Raw genomic sequence first — 17,702 nt, forward strand, 5'->3', positions numbered from 1 at the left:
ATACTAATGGAGTTTGCATGTTCTCCCCGTGTCTGCGTGGGTTTCTTCCGGTTTCCTCCCACAGTCCAAAAACATGCAGTCAGGCTGATTGGACATGCTAAATTGCCCCTAGGTGTGAATGTGTCTGTCTGCCCTGCGATGGACTGGTGACCTGTCCAGGGTGTATCCTGCCTTCCGCCCATTGACAGCTGGGATAGGCTCCAGCACCCCACCGCGACCCAGAAGGATAAGCGGTTTAGATGATGGATGGATGGATGGATAATAATAATAATAATAATAATAATAATGGTTTCTCTGTAGCACTCTTTTTATAACCGAAGTTGCTTTACAGAAACATCATCCACAATGATATCAACGGCTACAAAATCACAGACAATGATGGTATTGAGAAAAGAGGAAGGTGTTTTGAAAGAGGAAAGTATGGGTGCTTTCTCACCTGCCTTTGTCACCAACTTTTACTTTAGTTTTGACAGGTGTGAACATAGTCTGCCAAAGATCATGGGTCTCAGTCCGCTTCCACGTGAACCCTAGTTTAATTTGCTGCTGGTGGGAACGCAATTTATGATGGTCCACACCAAATGAGGGGATTTAACACCAGAGAATGCTGTTCTTAGTGCACATTAGCACTGTACTGTGCATAACCTGCATAGACTAAAAGTTTGAGTCTTAACAGAGGGTCATGTTGTTGCAGCATGAGCTGCTGGTAGTAACTGCAGATGAGCAATAATGAAGCATTTGATTCATCCATTTTATGCAACATAACAGGTAGCATGATACATTTTATGAAGAATGTAAGGGAGAATAGATGTAAATTTTAAACTATGATAGGGTAGTGAAGTAAAATAGAAAAGTAACAGTGCTTGTATCTCTGCCAAATTTCTGTCCAATCAAAGAACACAAAGAACTCCCATGTGTATTTAATTGTGAGTCTAACCAAACTAAATTAAAACTATAAAATCTCACAAAAGCCCTGCTTTGGTGTGGACTTGTGTGAGAATATATTGTAATAGAGTTTTATAGTTTCATAGGGCTGGACGATCTAGCCACAGCCCCCCCTTCATTAGGAAGGCCTACAGATACACATGTTTATTCTTCTCTTTCTTATTAGGTGAGCAAGTCAGCTCTATAACTTAACATTATCTCGTGGCATTAGGGCATGCTAAACGTCTATTAGCGTTGTTTTAATGTGGTCATGCTTAATGCGCCTCTTAGCTTATTTAAAGGTCATTGTCTATTATGTTGTTAACAGTTTAGCATAATTCAGTGTCCCACAATAGTTGTATAAGACATTCTAATATATCCACTGAATGTAATTAGTCTGAATTTAGCTCCTGGTTTCACCTCAAATTTTATTTATACAGTTTTTAGCTCTTTGAGCAGAAGCAGCTGAATCACTTGATTCCTGACCTCTCTAAACTGCTCTGCAACACTCTGCTAGGATTTGCTGACAACAAAAGTTTGTCCTGTAGTGTGTGTATGTGTGAACTCCTGCATGTTTATGTTGGGCATTCATTGTGTAAAGAGCTTTAGAACTGTTTAAAATGCTGCTCAGGAAGAAATGGTTCATCTGGGAGCAGTTAAAGTTACAGTGATTGACCTCTGCATTCCTTGTATGCAGAATTGGCCATAGTGCAGTCCTCAGCAGCACTGTAATTCACTGTGGGTATGTGCTGCCTGAATAGATGAATGTATAATCGCAGCCAGAGCTGCTTCAGTGTACAAAAGATAGATGGGACGCGTCCTCTGGGTGCTGGATCATAGGATAAGACCACTTTTCTTGAGCAGAGTATCTGTACACACACAGCCCTACTCTTGCAGATGTTTGTTCATTAAGACCCACATAAGCAAGTGAATTTAATTGAATCTGGAACTACATGGCCAAAATTGTGTAGACATTGCTTCTGATTAGTGGGTTTAGCTATTTCAGCCACACCCGTTACATCCGTATGCACCAACATGTGCATAAAATCAAGTATGTAACCATACTATTTTTGCTATCACCTCAATCAAGGTTCCAAGTGAGCTGAGCTGATACCAAAAGCTGACATGGAAAAAGTGCAGACTACTGATTGGTCGGAGAGAATCACTATTGCCCCGAACACATATGCTGACATTACCTGCCAGGTTATCTTACCCTCTTGTGTCACCTTTCAAGCAATCAGAATCTCCTCATCCTCTGAACTCTGATTTAGTTTTTCCCCAAACTCTTGTTGTTAATTTTTTCAGCAGTCTTTTGTCTTCCTGCCATGGGCCTCTTCTGAACAAAATTAGTCTCCGTTACATCATGGGGGTTTCATGTGGCTTCCCTGTGACTACCAGCCAAATTGAGGGGGTACTATATCTGCATAGGACAACGTAGTAGCTGGTGCCAAAAGCCAGTAGAGTTGAGTCGAGTTGAGCCATACCATGCACTGAAAAAGCGGCTATAGACAAACACTGGCAGTATGATGGGTACTAAAAAGTTCAGAGACATTCGATGTGGCACTGTGATCGAATGCCAACTGTCCAACAAGGCAACTTATCAAATTTCTGCTTTCTAAAGCTGCCCCGTAAGGTCAACTCTGAGTGCTGTTATTGTGAATTGGAAGTGAATATATAATCATAGTGTAAATGTCTAGAACCAACAGTAGCACTGCAGTGAAGCAATAGGCCATACATGCTCACAGAATGCAGTGCTATAGTGTGTAGTGTGCAAAACTCATCTCTTCTTGGTGAACAACACTCAGAGTATCAAAGTGCCTCTGGAAGCAACATCAGCACAAGAACTGTCTACCTTTTTGGATTGGATTTCCATGGCTGAGCAGCTACACACCAAGATCACAATGCATAATGCCAAGTGTTGGCTGAAGGGCTGTAAGGCACGCCATTGTTGGACGTTGGAGTGCATTCTCTGGAGCGATGAATCACCATCTTCACCATCTGGCAGTCTGACAGATGAGTCTGGGTTTGGAGCTACTGGTCTGAAAGCACAGTGCCAACTTTAAAGTTTGGTGGAGAAGGAATGATGGTCTGGGGTTCTTCACTCATTCTATTGAAGGAAAATCTTAATGCTACTGCAGACAGTGACGTTCTGCAGAACTGTGAGCTTCCAACGTTTGTGACAACAGTTTGGGGAAGGCTCTTTCCTGTTTTATTATGACATGCTCCTGTGCATAAAGCAGTGTCCAAAAAGAAATGGCTTGCTGAGTTTGGTGTGGAGGCCTGCACAGAGCCCTGACCTCAACCGTATCCAGCAACTTTGAGGTGAACTGGAACAGGCAGCCAGGGCTTATCATTGAACATCAGTGCTGAACCTCACAAATGCTCTTGTGGTTGACTGGAAGTGAATCCCTGCAACCATGTTCCAAATCTGATGGAAAACCTTCCCAGAAGAGTGGAGATCCAATTCCATTTTAATGTTAATGGTTTTGAAATGAAATGCTCAGCCAGCACATATGGGTGTGGCTTTCAGATGTCCACATACTTTTGGTTGTATAGTGTATGAAGAAAAGAATAGCAGTGGCATTTCAGTGCTTAGTAGTTGACATGTATATGAAGTCATTGCAAGGTGAAACAGAACTTAATGAATAATGGAAAAATGCAGATGATGAAAACAATGCTTGTTTGAGACTAAAGTTGAAGGTTAGGCTCTGTTTAGACAGCAGGCATGCAGTAATGTGCAAATCAGATTTGCTTTTCTACTTTACCTGATCCTGTTGGATTTGTAGGTAACACTACTGTTATATAATCATTTGCTAAAATATATGGTCAGTGAAGGAGCTTTACAAAAAAGCTTTTGAAATGGTAATGAGAATCATTAAGAATTTTTAAGGCAGGGACTCTGATATGCAGTGCACTTTTACCATTAGCTCTAGAAGATGAAAAGTCTTAAGATGGATTTTAAGACCAATGTAGAAGCTATTATGAATATTTATTGCTTTTGATATAACAACAGATTACAAAAAAATTATTTGCCTTAAGTAGTTACAGATCTGTTTTTACTTTTTAGATTGATACATTTCGCTTTTTCCTTTTATTTAATCTTTTTGTTTATTTACATGTTTTATTTTCATCTCTCCATGACTGTTTTTCTCAGCTGTTTTAACTACGTCCAGTTTAATGTGTTTCTTATGGAGAAGTTCATTCACTTTAGTTATTTCATGCTTCAATTCAAAGGTGGATAAGAGAACTTCTGGGGTGGAGACTGTGACCAAAACTGTTCTTGCACCAAAGAAACCTGGGAAATGGAAGCCTCCAAAACCTACGCAGCGTGGCCCCAAAATCACTTTATCCCAGGAAACATGCCCTAAACATGGAACCAGCATGCCAACATTCTCCAGCCCTTTGCATCAATCTTCAATGTCTACAGGCACTGAAGGGCAGCCTTTCCACCAGACACAGCAAAGCAAGAGTACTCAGCTCCTGAACCCACAGAAAAGTGCTCAGTCTTTAGATGAGAGACCAGAGCAGAACTCTACCCTGCAGAAAAAACGGAAGAAACAAGATGCCAAAACATCTAACCACTCCTACATCTCTAAATCCCCCAAACAAAAGCGCTTTGCTTCAGAAATGGACAACCAAATACACCCAGAGCACCCAGAGGGAGACAAGGAAAGAAATGCAATCTCAGCATCATCCAGACTCACCCTAGCCTTGTCCTCCGACCCACGAGTTTGTGATGCCAGCCGTCTGTCACAGGAAGAGAGGGAACGTGTGCTGGAGGAGGCTAGCGGAGCAAGAGCACTGGTGGTTTCAATGGTTTACCAGGATGGCACCACACAGCTGGACCCTGAACAGGTATCAGAGGATCAGACTGAGTGGAGTGGAGATAAATTTTCAGATGAGTGTTCCTTAACTTAAACCAGGACTGTCCGAGAAGGCTATCTTAATGCATACTTCCTTTTATTCCTATTTATAAACACCTATGGTTTCCCCAACATTTGTGTCTGTCGTCTAATTTACCTAGCTTTGTATTCCCACACCTGACATCCGTGACATTGCATTCCCAGGCCAATGTCCCTAATATTGTATTCCCACTCCAACGTTCATAACATTGTATTCCTGCTCCAGTATATATAGCATTACATTCCATCTCCAATGTGCCTGACATTGTTTTTGCAATTCCAACATTGTGAACAGTGTTTCTTTTCCAGCATTCCTGACTGATCCTCTACAGCAAATGTAACATTGCGTTCAAAGTCCAACATTCTAAACACTGTATTCCCAGAACAACATTCTAACATTGTCTTCCCACTCCAATAAGCCTATTATCTCATTCACACTCCAACATCACAAACGTTGGTTTCCCTATTCAATAGCACTAGCATTGCATTCCAGCTCCAACATCCCTAGACCTTGTATTCCCTAATTCCAAACAGTATTTTTTCTCCCAAATCCCTAACTTCACATTCATAAGATCTTTAGTCTATTCTTTGTTTATTGCATTATTTAGTTATGCATGTAATTTGTCTGCAAAAGATTGCCCCAGTTAATTGCTCTGCATGCCTTATCGACTATTTTATTAGTTTTCTATGTACAAGCCTTGAAACGTTTTATTTTATTAGACCCTTAATAAATGTAAGATTCTCTGTGTACAATTACTTTTTTGTTGTGTCCTATTGTGCAGAAGCCTCCTCCTGCTGTGTGTGGACTTTTGGTTCTGCTCAAGAAGAGTCTAGAGTCATTGGATTTAGAGCAGACTGGAGCTGCTGAGGAGAGAGTGCTACTTCTGAGGCTGGAGCAGAGACCTGTTTGGGTTCAGCAAGACCCACAACACAACCAGGATCTTTTCACCAGGTGTGAGTCAGTGTGAGAGAGAAACAGAAAGTGCTGGGTCATGGTCCATAAATACATACAGTAGTACTAGGGCAGAGACAATAGAAAACGGTAGTGCTTTATCACTGCTCTTTTTATAAATAGTTTTTGTTTGTGTGTGTGTGTGTGTGTGTGTGTGTGTGTGTGTGTGTGTTACAGAGAGATGCTGTTGCAGATGGTGTGTGGAATGCAAAGTTTAGTATGTTATAAAGCCAAAGATCTGCTCCGGACCATACTCAGGCACTTCAGCAGAGATCTGAGCTGGAAGCAAGGTATTAACTCTTCTTATACATACCAGAACCACAGTGCTCCTGTAGACCTTTTACACCATCTAGGGCACATCATGGATGGTACACACACACTAGAGCTGTTGCCAGTTTGTGAAATGTCATTGTCTGCACTGCCATCAATAAACAGATATTTCTGAGGTTTCCACATTGCTCAAGATCCTTTGGGATTAGTAAAGTTTCAGTCTTTATATTTGTCTGTCAGTCTCTCTATTTATAGTCTTTCGATCTATTACATATATTTTATTTATTTTTTAGAAAAGCAGTATTCTTAATTTGTTTAGATTTATTTAAATATTTTAAGATATATTTTACATTAAATATACTTTAAAGCAAAAAAGAACAATTCTTTATAATTTGTGCAGTGGATCTACAAGGGTATTGTAGCTAACAAGTAATAGAAGCTTTTACCCCACTAATTAGCACCAAAAAACTGCATGTCTAAATCATTTTCATAAAACATCTTAAAATCAACCTGAAATCAAAATGGTTCTTTTTTTACCTTAGCATTTAAAAGACAAACTTCTTGTTTCTCTGGAATCTTTGATGAAATTGTAGTGATTTTTGCGCGTCCCTAAACGCTGTCTAACGTTTGGTTGCATCAACGTGTTTCAGCGGGCAAGAAACATTATACTGACCAATAATATCTTAGCATAATTTCCCTCCTCCCCCTCACTCTGACCTATCATAGAGCAAAAACACCAGTCTTTACCTCTGCTCCTGTACATGTACATGTATGTCGGCAGACAACCTCCCTTATTCTCTTTACTTTACTTTCTCACTTTCTTACTTACATTTTTTGGACTGCTTGTAAAATAATCAGTTATGAGTTATTTCAGTTAGTTTATGCTGAAAACTCTTGTTCTGCTCCAAGAGAGGTAGTTGAAATATCTGGCAGTTGTGCTGTTTTCCAAAGTTTTCTGCCACGCTGTGAGGCTGAGAGGGTGTGATGGAGTAATGTGCATACACACACAATCCATCTCTTGCTTAAACTTGGTTATAGTCGTACACTTGTCCTTTTATTCGAAGTCTCAACAAATAATGAATTGTGTTTCAGAAACTACAGAAAATACACATCAAACTATGGTAGTATTTTAATTTTTGAAAAATTATGGATTTTTTAATTTTATTTTATTTTATTTTTTGCTTTTCCGCAATACAGACAGATCTTACTGGCCATCAGAGTCTGACTACGTGTTCACTCTGGGACATTTGTTTTCACAGTCTGATTAACTACATTTAGGGGCTAGGGGAATATTGTGTATTGTGATTATTCACTGCATTGCTATCACTGCTAAAATGCCTGCAAGTGCCCATAGGACAGAACACTCTGACTTAAGCAGTATGACTCTGTCACTGGATTAATAACATTTATTTAATCAGAATCAGGACTACAATGGATGTCACGCTGTCATGTACATTATGTACATTGTACTTTCTGTACTTTCCAGTCTTTATTCAGTACTTAGACAGCAGTAACTTGTGCAGAGGCCACATGAAGCCTTTATTGTAATGAGCTAATTTGTGAATATAGTGTGTTGTCAGCAGATATCTTGCAGGTTTCTGGGCTTTTCTGTGCAGTGGCTGCTTGTCAGGTATTGGATCCTCAGATTGCTGCCTGGTTACTAGACCCTGCAGACTCTGCCCGCTGCTTCCAGGACCTGCTCAACAAGCACTGCACACGTCCAACCACACACACCCCTGCACAGCCTGCGCTCGGACACAATAAGGTCAGAACACATGCAAACACTCACACTCTACAACACAAGCAGGAAGGTCAGAAAATACCTAAGCTGTTCCACAACTTGCACTCAGATACATACAGACACACACTCTCACATACACACCTTCACAGCCTGTGCTTGGACCTAAAAAAGTTGGACACATGGACACATCATCTGTTTAGACCCAGGAGGGTCGAATGTTTATTTTTATAATTATTAGACACCCATTCCTCTCTCTCTTTTTTTATTTTACAGGTAACCCAAGCGATCTCCAATCTGTCTCACCTACACAGGCTAATGGTAGAACTCCAGAATAAGCTACAGGTACACTCCTCTGACCCAAAAATAACAACACACAAAAAGCCTGCAAAACTCACACTCTCTCTGCTCTTTTGGCAGATACAGGGTCTGTGGCAGCTGTACTTCTGCATGGAACAGAAGATGATTCCAGTATTAGCAGGTACGTTGTTTGCAAATTAGACAATATGTTGTAAAATAAAAGAAAAAAAATGTTTTAACTTAATGTAAGTAGCCTGGCTTCCTTCAGCTTTTGAGTTTAGCGTAACAGTAATCAAAACCATTCCTTTAAGTAGTCCTGAGTGTTCTCAAATGTATATGTTTAGTTCTACTTGAGTATATTTGCGAGCTACTTCTGAGCTATATAATTTTATTTTACATCAAAAGGATTTCCTATAAAGAGAAGAATAGTATGGCAGCATTTTCAAATTCAGTTTTTGCAAATTCAAATGCAGATTTAAAAATATGTATTTACATTTGCATTTCTGTGTATAATGGCAGGAAAGTGCTAAGTCTTTTTGACTTTTCACTTTTAATGTCTTAATGGTCTGACTCTGACATAAAAAAATTAATAAGTCACCCGTTCACAATTGCATTGCTTCATCATTGTGCTTCAACTCTGCCAAAATGAAAATGTATCTGCAACCCTGTTTGCATTTGCATTTTTTCTGTCAATAAGCACTCCTGTCGATCAAACGCTGTGGGTAGGATGTCGAGAGGGACTTTTCAGTGCGGCGCATGTTTTAAGAGAAAGTTACTGAAAAAGTCTACAGCTTGGCGGTACTGGAGCATTAGCAACCACTGCTAGTAATTTTTTAACACTTGCCAACCAGGCAGAGGACAAATCCGTCCAAAGTGATTCACTGTTGTTTTGTGTGGAAGTGATTCTTGTCCGACTAGGAGTGCTCGCACCGATGTTAGTGACATCATCACCGGCTTCAGGCAGAGGCTTGCAGGACTGTCAGAGGATCTGGATGGACAATGATGGATATTCGTGTTAAGGAGATGCAGGACCACTGAGGGTTAGCCCAGTGTTTCCCAGCTCTGCTCCTGGAGGAACACTGCCCTGCACATTTTAACGTTTTCACTGCTTCCAACACTACTAATAAGGACTGTTACCTGAAGGCATCTGGCACAAAAAAATAAAGATTATTCTCAGATGGTAGCACAAGCATCACAGTGAACACATTCTCTACCAGTACTGATGATCTTAATGAGAATTTTGGAAAACCAGTCCAGCTCATTAACAACCGCTGACCATTTGTAACTTGTTAAAGCAGGGAAAGCACTAAATTGTGCTGGGCAGTTCTGCGAGCCTCCGGTCACAAGGTCACTAACGCTTGTGCTTGTAACAGCCACAAGCTCTCTTAGTCAATCAAGAATCACTTCCACACAAAACAGTGAGTCACTTTGGACATAACTATCCTCAGCCTGGTTGTCGAGTGTTAAAATGTCGCTAGCAGCGATTGCTAAGACTCTAGTGCCACCAAAGCTTAGACTTTTTCGTCACTTCCTCTTAAAACACCCCCCACACTTAAAAACCCCTCCCGATGTCCCACCCACAGGATTTGATTGAGAGGAGTGCCTCATTGCCAAAATAAACTGTATTTGCAACTCTGGTTGCAATTGCATTTTCACTGTCCGAGTTGAAGCGCAATGCTGAGTCGGGGATTGTTATTCAGTCAGACCATTTAAGACAATGAAATGTTGCTTTTCCATATTAACTTTTTTGAGCCATTATACACAGAGATGCAAATGTCTTAGAAGGAAGACACTCATAAATGGAGATACACATTCTAGTAATCTGAGTAGATGGTAACTCCAGTCCCCTCTCTTTCTGTTTCTCTCTCTCTCTCTCTCTTCCTGTTTCTCTCTCTCTCTCTCTGTCTCTCTCTCAGCTATGGAGAGTCACAGAATCCATGTGGACAAAGAGAACTTAAAGAAGACATCAGACATGCTGGGGGTAATAAAGAAAGAGTGTGAATATGCCTGTCTGTGAGGTTAGAGAGGATCTGTCAGTGCTCAGTTTCTTTGCCACAGCCAGAGTTGCTAATCTCATTGACACATGCTTTCAGGGGTATAAATACAAATGCACACACACACACACACAACAGTAGGCTATAAATAGAGAGCAGTGTTTGTCTTCTGTAGAAGGGATCACCACAACTGCATAGTGCAGTGCCTAAAGAGACTGAGATGAAGAGCATTCTGAGAGGATGACTCTGCTCCGGGGAGATAGACTGGAGCTTTAATATTGATAGCCTGGTGCTTTCTGGCTCTTACTTGTTCACAAAGTACAGTGTTGCCTGCCCCTCTCTCTTACCCCTGTCTGACTCTGTCTGTCTCTTTTTCTATCTCTGTCATTCTGTCCCTCTCTCTCTCTGTCTCAGAATAAGATGAAACAGTTGGAGCAGGAGGCTCATCAGGCCGCAGGCCAGCAGTTCCTGGTGTCCAGCAGTGCCCAACTTCGACTGGTCAGTGTTTTGTTTGTGTGTGTGTGAGTGTGATAGGGCTGTATGATGTGGACAAAAAATGGTATTTTGATTATATTTCTATATATTGTGAATATTACATGCCTTGCAAGATATCGTAACCATATAGATAAATTAATAATAGGACAGCTAAAGACTGGCCTGCAGAGACTATTTTAACTAAAATTAAACTAAAATTTTTGCAATTCTGTGATTTGTGTTAGGCTAATTTACACATCTCATTTACACAATAATAATAATAATAATAATAATAATAATAATATATTCAGTTTATGTAGCCTTCCATGATGTCACTATCCTGTCACTATCAGGATGGCCAGTGTTAATGACACACACACACACACACACGTATACATATATATCTATATATATATATATATATATATATATATATATATATATATATATATATATACATACATACATATATATACATACATACATACATATATATACACACACAGCATCACCACTCATCTGTCACACAAGGCTGAAAACCTTGGAGTGATCCTGGACATTCAGCTTCATTTCTCAGATCATATAACATGTGCCATGATATCCTGGAGATTTCTACTTCACATCAGGACAGTGTGACTCTTCCTGACTGCAGAAGCTCTTCAGATGTAACTAGTGCAGTTTCCTCCTTCCAGACCATCTTTCATATACCATTTCTCCTCTACAGAACCTACAGAGTGCTGTTGTTTCCCATCTGATCCATAACCTCGCAAAGTTATGTTTTGTGGATCTCTGGTGAGATCACTCCACTGGCTTCCTGTGGAAGCAAGAATTATATACAAAACTCCTGGTTCTCATATTCCAGGGTTCAAAAGGCTCAGTTCCTCACTACTTCTGCACCTTTGTCCAGAATTATTCACAGATTGAGCGAGAGAGATGGTCTGACTATACACGCCAGCTTAGGTCTTCGAATTCTGGCTTCTTGATATGTCCTTCCTTTAAATCTAAACATGCCTGAAAGGCTAGGTCTTACAGCTTTAATGCCCTTACCCCTGGAACAAACTTCATTCTTCAGCCACTCAGATCCTTCTGCTGTGGTCTGAAGACAAGGCTCTTTCTTAATCATTGTGCATTTCTCTTCAGTCCACTGCAGTTTACCTCTGTGTGTTGTTCATTTACTTTTAAAAAGTACACTATTAATTCTCCCTAGTGTATTTATTTATTTAACCAGATCAAACCGTAGTATTGCTCTTAGGTTACAATCTTCCTCAACCAAAAAATAGTGACATGCACAACATTGACATTCTCACATTTCAGGATGACAGCTGTAGGGTGACTGGTTCAACAGACATGATGGAAACTGGGACAGTTTGACTGACCAGTAAAATCACCAGACTTCAATCCCAATCCACAGTTTGGAACAGTGGTTGAAACAGGCACACAAACTCTGGCCGAAATGTGCCCCTGGCTTGAGGAAGAGTGGGCCAGAGTGGACAGGAGAGGACTGGTGTAATCCTTACCTGACAGGATTGTTGATGTTATTAAGGCAAGGGGACACATAATGATGCGTGCGACTAATGTTTTGTCTGGTGTGATTTGATTCCTGCAGTATCTCCAGGTTCTTTGTACTGCTTTGGCTTCTATTGTCTACACATTTTGTAAGTCTCTCCAGGTAAGAGCGTCTTCTAAAAGACTAAATCTAAATGCAGTCACTACTAATGCTGTCCTGTCATCAGGTCCTGTTTGAGAAGCTGCGTCTGCACGAACGCTGTGAAAATAAGAAGCTGCCCAAAACTGTGCTCAAACAACAACAGTCCACTTCAGAGGCTGCGGTAACACTACTACAGCACCAATACAGTACTGCAGATTGTCAGCTTTTATTAAAAAATTTTATAAGTATTTATGCTGACTGTAGCTAAAGCAGGTTGCTTAGTCAGTATTACTAAGTTGATGCTACTGCTGATAAACGTATTCGTAATATTCAGTAACTCCTAACCTTTTTTCTTCTTTTATCTTATATAGCTCTTACAGCTCCAGGATCTGCACCCCTTGCCCAAAATCATTCTTGAATACAGACAGGTGAGTGTTTTTTTTGTGTGTTTATTTTTCTCTGTGTGTACATGAGACCTTCAGTCTGTGTGCATAACCTTTTAATGTTTTTCCCCACAGCTTCACAAGATCAAGTCAACTTTTGTGGACGGAATTCTATCCTGTGTGACGAAGGTATGACTGTGGAAAATTAGTATAACACATTGGTGTTGGCAGTTAATATCATGTTATCGATATTAACTGTCAATATGGTGATATTAATTAAATCTTCATCAACATAATGCGCACTATACTGCTGTTTGCAAAAGACTGAACACCACCTGTCAAATTATCTAATCTATCTGATCTATTTTTGAGTGAAAATAAAGTTAGATGTAGCAGTTTTTGCTAAATTATTGTACTCGATATAGTTCTATATGTTTGTTGAGTTTAACATACTGGAAAATATATATATATATATATATATATATATATATATATATATATATATATAAAATGTGCTTTAATTTTTGCATAGTCCACATTTTGTGTTTTTTTTTTTCTTCTTCCAATATGTTACATTTAACAGAAGTTTGTTCTCTGTGGAGGATGTTAATGTATTTTCGCTTGTCATTTGGCTTTATTTTCACTTCTAATTTGACTTCTGTGATTTTTACTTTTGCATACAGCTGTTTGCCCAAAAGTATCCAGAACACCTAATCTATTTAAAAGAATACCCCCCTTTCTCTCTCTTTCTCTCTCTCTCTCTCTGTCTCAGTCATTCATCTCTTCCACGTGGAATCAGACAAGTACAGTTAGTGGCAGACTGTCAGCCAAACATCCAGTGAGTACTCCCTCTTCCCATTTTGTCTTTTTCTCTTCTTTTTTTTCTTTGTCCCTCCCTTTATCATGTCTTCCTTCTCACTTTACCATCCTCTGTCTTAATCTATTTTTATTTCCTCTAAGTATTCTTTTGCTTTGCCTCATTATGTCTTCACCCCCTTTCCTTCCTCTGTCTTTTCTGTTCTGTTTTATCCCTTAGTCATCTTTTCTGTTTTCTTCTCCTCATCCTCTCAGGCATGCCTCCTCAGAATCCTTTTCAGGCTGTCTCCCTGTTCTATTCACACCCCTCTGAGAGTGTTTTGGCATATTTCATCTCTTTCTCTCTCTCTCTCTCTCTCTCTCTCTCTCTCTCTCACTCACTCACTCACTCTCTCACACTCACTCTCTCTCACACTCACTCTCTCACTCACTCTGTCTCGCTCTCGCTCTTTCTCCCTCTCTCACTCACTCACACTCTCTCTCACTCACTCACACTCTCTCTCTCTCTCTCTCTCTCTCTCTGTCTCTCTCTCTCTCTCTCTCTCTCTGTCTCTCTCTCTCTCTCTCTCTCTCTCACACACTCTCTCTCTCTCTCACACACACACACACACACACACACACACACACACACACACACACACACACACACACACACAGTGTCTGGTGCAACTAAAAAAGCGAATTTATTTATTCTCACTCCCTTTTCCCTCTCCCTCTCTCTTTTCTGCTGTCTTTTTCTCTCTCACTTCTGATCTTTCTCTGCTTTTCTGTCTTTCTGTCTCTCTCTTGCTTTCCCTTCAACTCTTCCCCTCCACTCTCTTGCCCTCCCTTCTGCGCACTTTCTCTCTCTGTTTTTGTCTTTTTCTCTCTCTCTCTTTCTCCCTTCTGATGTTTCTCTACCTTTTCTCTGTCTATCTTTCTGTCTCTGTTGATTTTTCTCTCTTTTTTTGCTTTCCCTTCTCCACTCTCTTTTGCCCTCCCTTCTGCTCTCTCTTTCACTATCTGTCTGTCTCATTTGAGACTGGTCTCTCTCATCCACAGACACCTCACTCACACATGTGTACACACTTTTAACACTAGTTCAGACAGACACAAACTCATGCTAAAGCTCAAATGAGGGACTTATGGTGATGAGTTTAAGTGTGTGTGTGTGTGTGTGTGTGTGTGTCTGTGTGTGTTGTAGAGGGTTTAGTGCTTTAGTCGTGGTTTGAGCAGCTTTGTGGAATCAGAGAAATAGCTCTGCTGAAATATTCATAAACCCACAGACATCCAGACAGGCAGACATACTCAGCAGGGAGGAGGAAAAGGGAAAAGTGAGATGAGAGAAAGAGATTCCATCAGAGAAATAAGAAAACCAGAGAAAAGTTAGGTTTAGGGTTAAATTTACGTACTTATATACTTTTTTACATACTTATGTAATAATATGTACTATATATATGTTTTGCCAGTATGGTTTGCCATTAAGTAGTGTATATCATACAACATTGAATAAATACTTGTGAACATAAACACAGTAAAACATAACAAGACTTCATTGCTTTTTAGTAAAGTTATTAATATGTTGGTTAGAAGAATACAGTTAGAACAGGTTCCTGACTTCTCCTTTCACTCCAACCATTGCATTTGTTAAATTCTAGCAGTATCTCCTGATTTAATTTAATGAAGGCTTGATTGAAGCAGATGTTGGATGATAACTGTAATATTTTGCTTTTATTGAGGAGAGCTTTGAAATGTTAAGCTAACACCCTGACAGATAAATGACTTTACATATTGTGTCAGATGCCAGTGCAGTACATATATTATGGGGCACGTGTGTGTGTGTGAGTCCAGGTCTTGACCTTGTGTGAGGACAAGCTTGTATCTATATATGTGTGTATAAGGGGTGTAGGGTAGGTGTAAGTGGGCAGTGTGTGTTTATATGAGCGTGGACCAGCAATGGTCATGTTTGTTTATTTCTGAGGCACTTTTTAACAGCTTTTAGCTTTTTGTATTGCTGAATCATTGCCTTACCACAGACACTGAGCACAGTCTGGGTCTCTGTGGTACACATTCGCTCTCACACACACACACACGCACACACTCCGGCGTAATGTGCTTCGACGCTGAGTGGCATTTATTTGGTGTGTTTACGACAGTCTGAAGGCTGTGCTGCATTTCTTACTGTTTTTCTGTCACTCACTCATACACTTTTATGAACTCTCTCACTCTCCCATTCACACATGTTCAGTGATTGATTTCATGAACTCAGTTGCTACCCCACTGATTCTTGTGCTTTCAGTATACTGCATCTACACCCACTGCATAAGTTTCACTTACATGCCCCATTCACATCCTACTCACTTCTATTATATTGTATTTTTTTGAGGATAAACAAGCTTGTCTTTTTAAATGCAGCAGTGTCTAATGAGTATAGTAAACAGTAATAAGTATAGTTGCCAACTAAAAGGATTTATCTGAAATTAGAAGTATTAGTTAACAGTAAGTTGGTGTCTAAGCGCTGCTTTGGTACCAATATCAGAAACCTGAACGGGGTGGTTAGTTTAGTACTTACTTTAATACTGTTGTATACTTCAGTATACAAAAAATGTTTATATGTTTATCTAAATTTAGTCTAAAGTAGTCTAACCTTGGTTAGGCTGGGCGTACACTGCACGACTTTTAAAATCTTAACAGATTTCTAAAACAGAGAGCATCACAAACTTAACGTCAGTTTGTCACAGAATTTCTTGTCTTTTTTGTCATGAGGGTGCTCACACTAGCCGACAGGGCAAAGAGAGAGCATAATACACATAACTCATTGAGTAAATCTCTGACCTTCTCACATTGCAGTGAACGTTTTGAGTTGTAAATATCAAACATGTTTGATAATATCAGAAGGCTTCCAATCACTTCAGAGTTCGATCAGAGGGCTAAACATTCACTCGTTTCTCCTCTCACGCTACCAGATCATCCACGCTGTCAGTCACTTCCGATTGAGCTCCCGACCTGGAAAACAGATTGTGAAAATATGTCACAAGGGGCAAATCAGGCTTAAAATCAGGCAAAAAATTGTGTAGTGTAGGCCCAGCCTTAGCCTACTGTACAGCCTTAGCCTAAGCTGTATGTCACTGAACAGTATAAAAAATACTTTAACATAAAATTTCAACATCAGTTAGGCTAGAAGTCATGCTAGGATTAGACCAGGGAGGGATTGTGCCTGCACAGCAGCAAAGCAGAACATTTCTATCATGCTTTTGTTTTCACATGGCAGTCGTGAGTGTAACTACTACGCCACCATTAGTGGAGCATGTATAGTGTAGTGTGTGATTATTGCATCGCAGTTAAATATTGCACATCATGTGCACGTGACCGCTACTGCCACTGCTCTTCAAGGACGGTATATATGGCTAGACTGATTAATGCAGGAGTGCACTGCAGGCCCAGGTGGTGCACTGCGAAAGCATGCTTCCCTCTTCTAATTTGAAATGTGCTTCACTTAGCTGTGCCCTTGTGGAAGAATAAACAGAACAACAACAAAAAGTTGGAGTGATTGTTGCAGCTTTGCTTTATAGCAATGCGCTCCAAAAATATGCATTGATCCAAACATAATTAACTTTGGAGAAGTTATTCTCTGCCAGATGATTTGATTATAGTTTTGATTCAGCTTTGATGAGGCGCTGTAGTGTGTCTGTTTTTGAATTAATCCATGTTGTGAAAGTTCATTGCATTTTTAATACTGCATAGTATTAACTATTAAAACAATTTAAATGCTTTCAATTCTTTATTTAAAAGACTGTACTATCTGTAGGTGAAGTGAGTCGCACATGCTCATATGAACTGAATGTTAGGCTATGTTGTATTTCCCTTCTCATCATAACATGCTGAATGAGACGTATTTAAGTTATTTAGTTGCTCATTTGATGTATATAACATTTCAAATGTTTTTTTCATTAAAGATCAGATATTTAATTAGATTATAACATTTTGAACATTTTTCTGTGATAATAGACTCTGGGGTTTCAGCACATAGTCTGCACATCCTTAAGTCTTTATTTATCCTATATTACTGTTTACAAATTAAACGCCTTAGTAAGCATTAAATTTTCTTAAACTTGAAATTAAAAGATTTTAGATTCTGAAAAACAGTTTGATAATCAACCCCAAACCACAAAAAGACATCTGACATCATACACTCATTCAGTAATACAGGGTCACTCATAGTGACAGTGCAGGACATGCACTGAGCTAACGTTACCTGCTGTTGAGCTAGCATTCCCAGAAACATGCTGAGTTGGGTGAGTTACTTTGAAGAGTGTTTTTAGAGT

General features: G+C 39.7%; 1 protein-coding gene across 1 annotated transcript in view; it reads left to right on the plus strand.

The window, feature by feature from the left end:
• The window catches only part of poln (polymerase (DNA directed) nu), a 79,067-nt gene that overhangs the window by 5,256 nt on the left and 56,109 nt on the right, over positions 1-17,702 (plus strand). Inside the window, exons 3-14 of the mRNA XM_036595984.1 lie at positions 4,156-4,776; positions 5,606-5,775; positions 5,953-6,065; positions 7,662-7,810; positions 8,060-8,128; positions 8,204-8,264; positions 10,000-10,064; positions 10,492-10,575; positions 12,285-12,380; positions 12,571-12,627; positions 12,718-12,771; positions 13,355-13,420. Coding sequence (XP_036451877.1) covers positions 4,156-4,776; positions 5,606-5,775; positions 5,953-6,065; positions 7,662-7,810; positions 8,060-8,128; positions 8,204-8,264; positions 10,000-10,064; positions 10,492-10,575; positions 12,285-12,380; positions 12,571-12,627; positions 12,718-12,771; positions 13,355-13,420 — 1,605 coding nt within the window. The remainder of the gene's footprint in view (positions 1-4,155; positions 4,777-5,605; positions 5,776-5,952; positions 6,066-7,661; positions 7,811-8,059; positions 8,129-8,203; positions 8,265-9,999; positions 10,065-10,491; positions 10,576-12,284; positions 12,381-12,570; positions 12,628-12,717; positions 12,772-13,354; positions 13,421-17,702) is intronic.

The sequence above is a fragment of the Colossoma macropomum genome, unplaced genomic scaffold (assembly GCF_904425465.1).
Source record: "Colossoma macropomum unplaced genomic scaffold, Colossoma_macropomum, whole genome shotgun sequence".
Classification (NCBI taxonomy): Eukaryota; Metazoa; Chordata; class Actinopteri; order Characiformes; family Serrasalmidae; genus Colossoma; species Colossoma macropomum.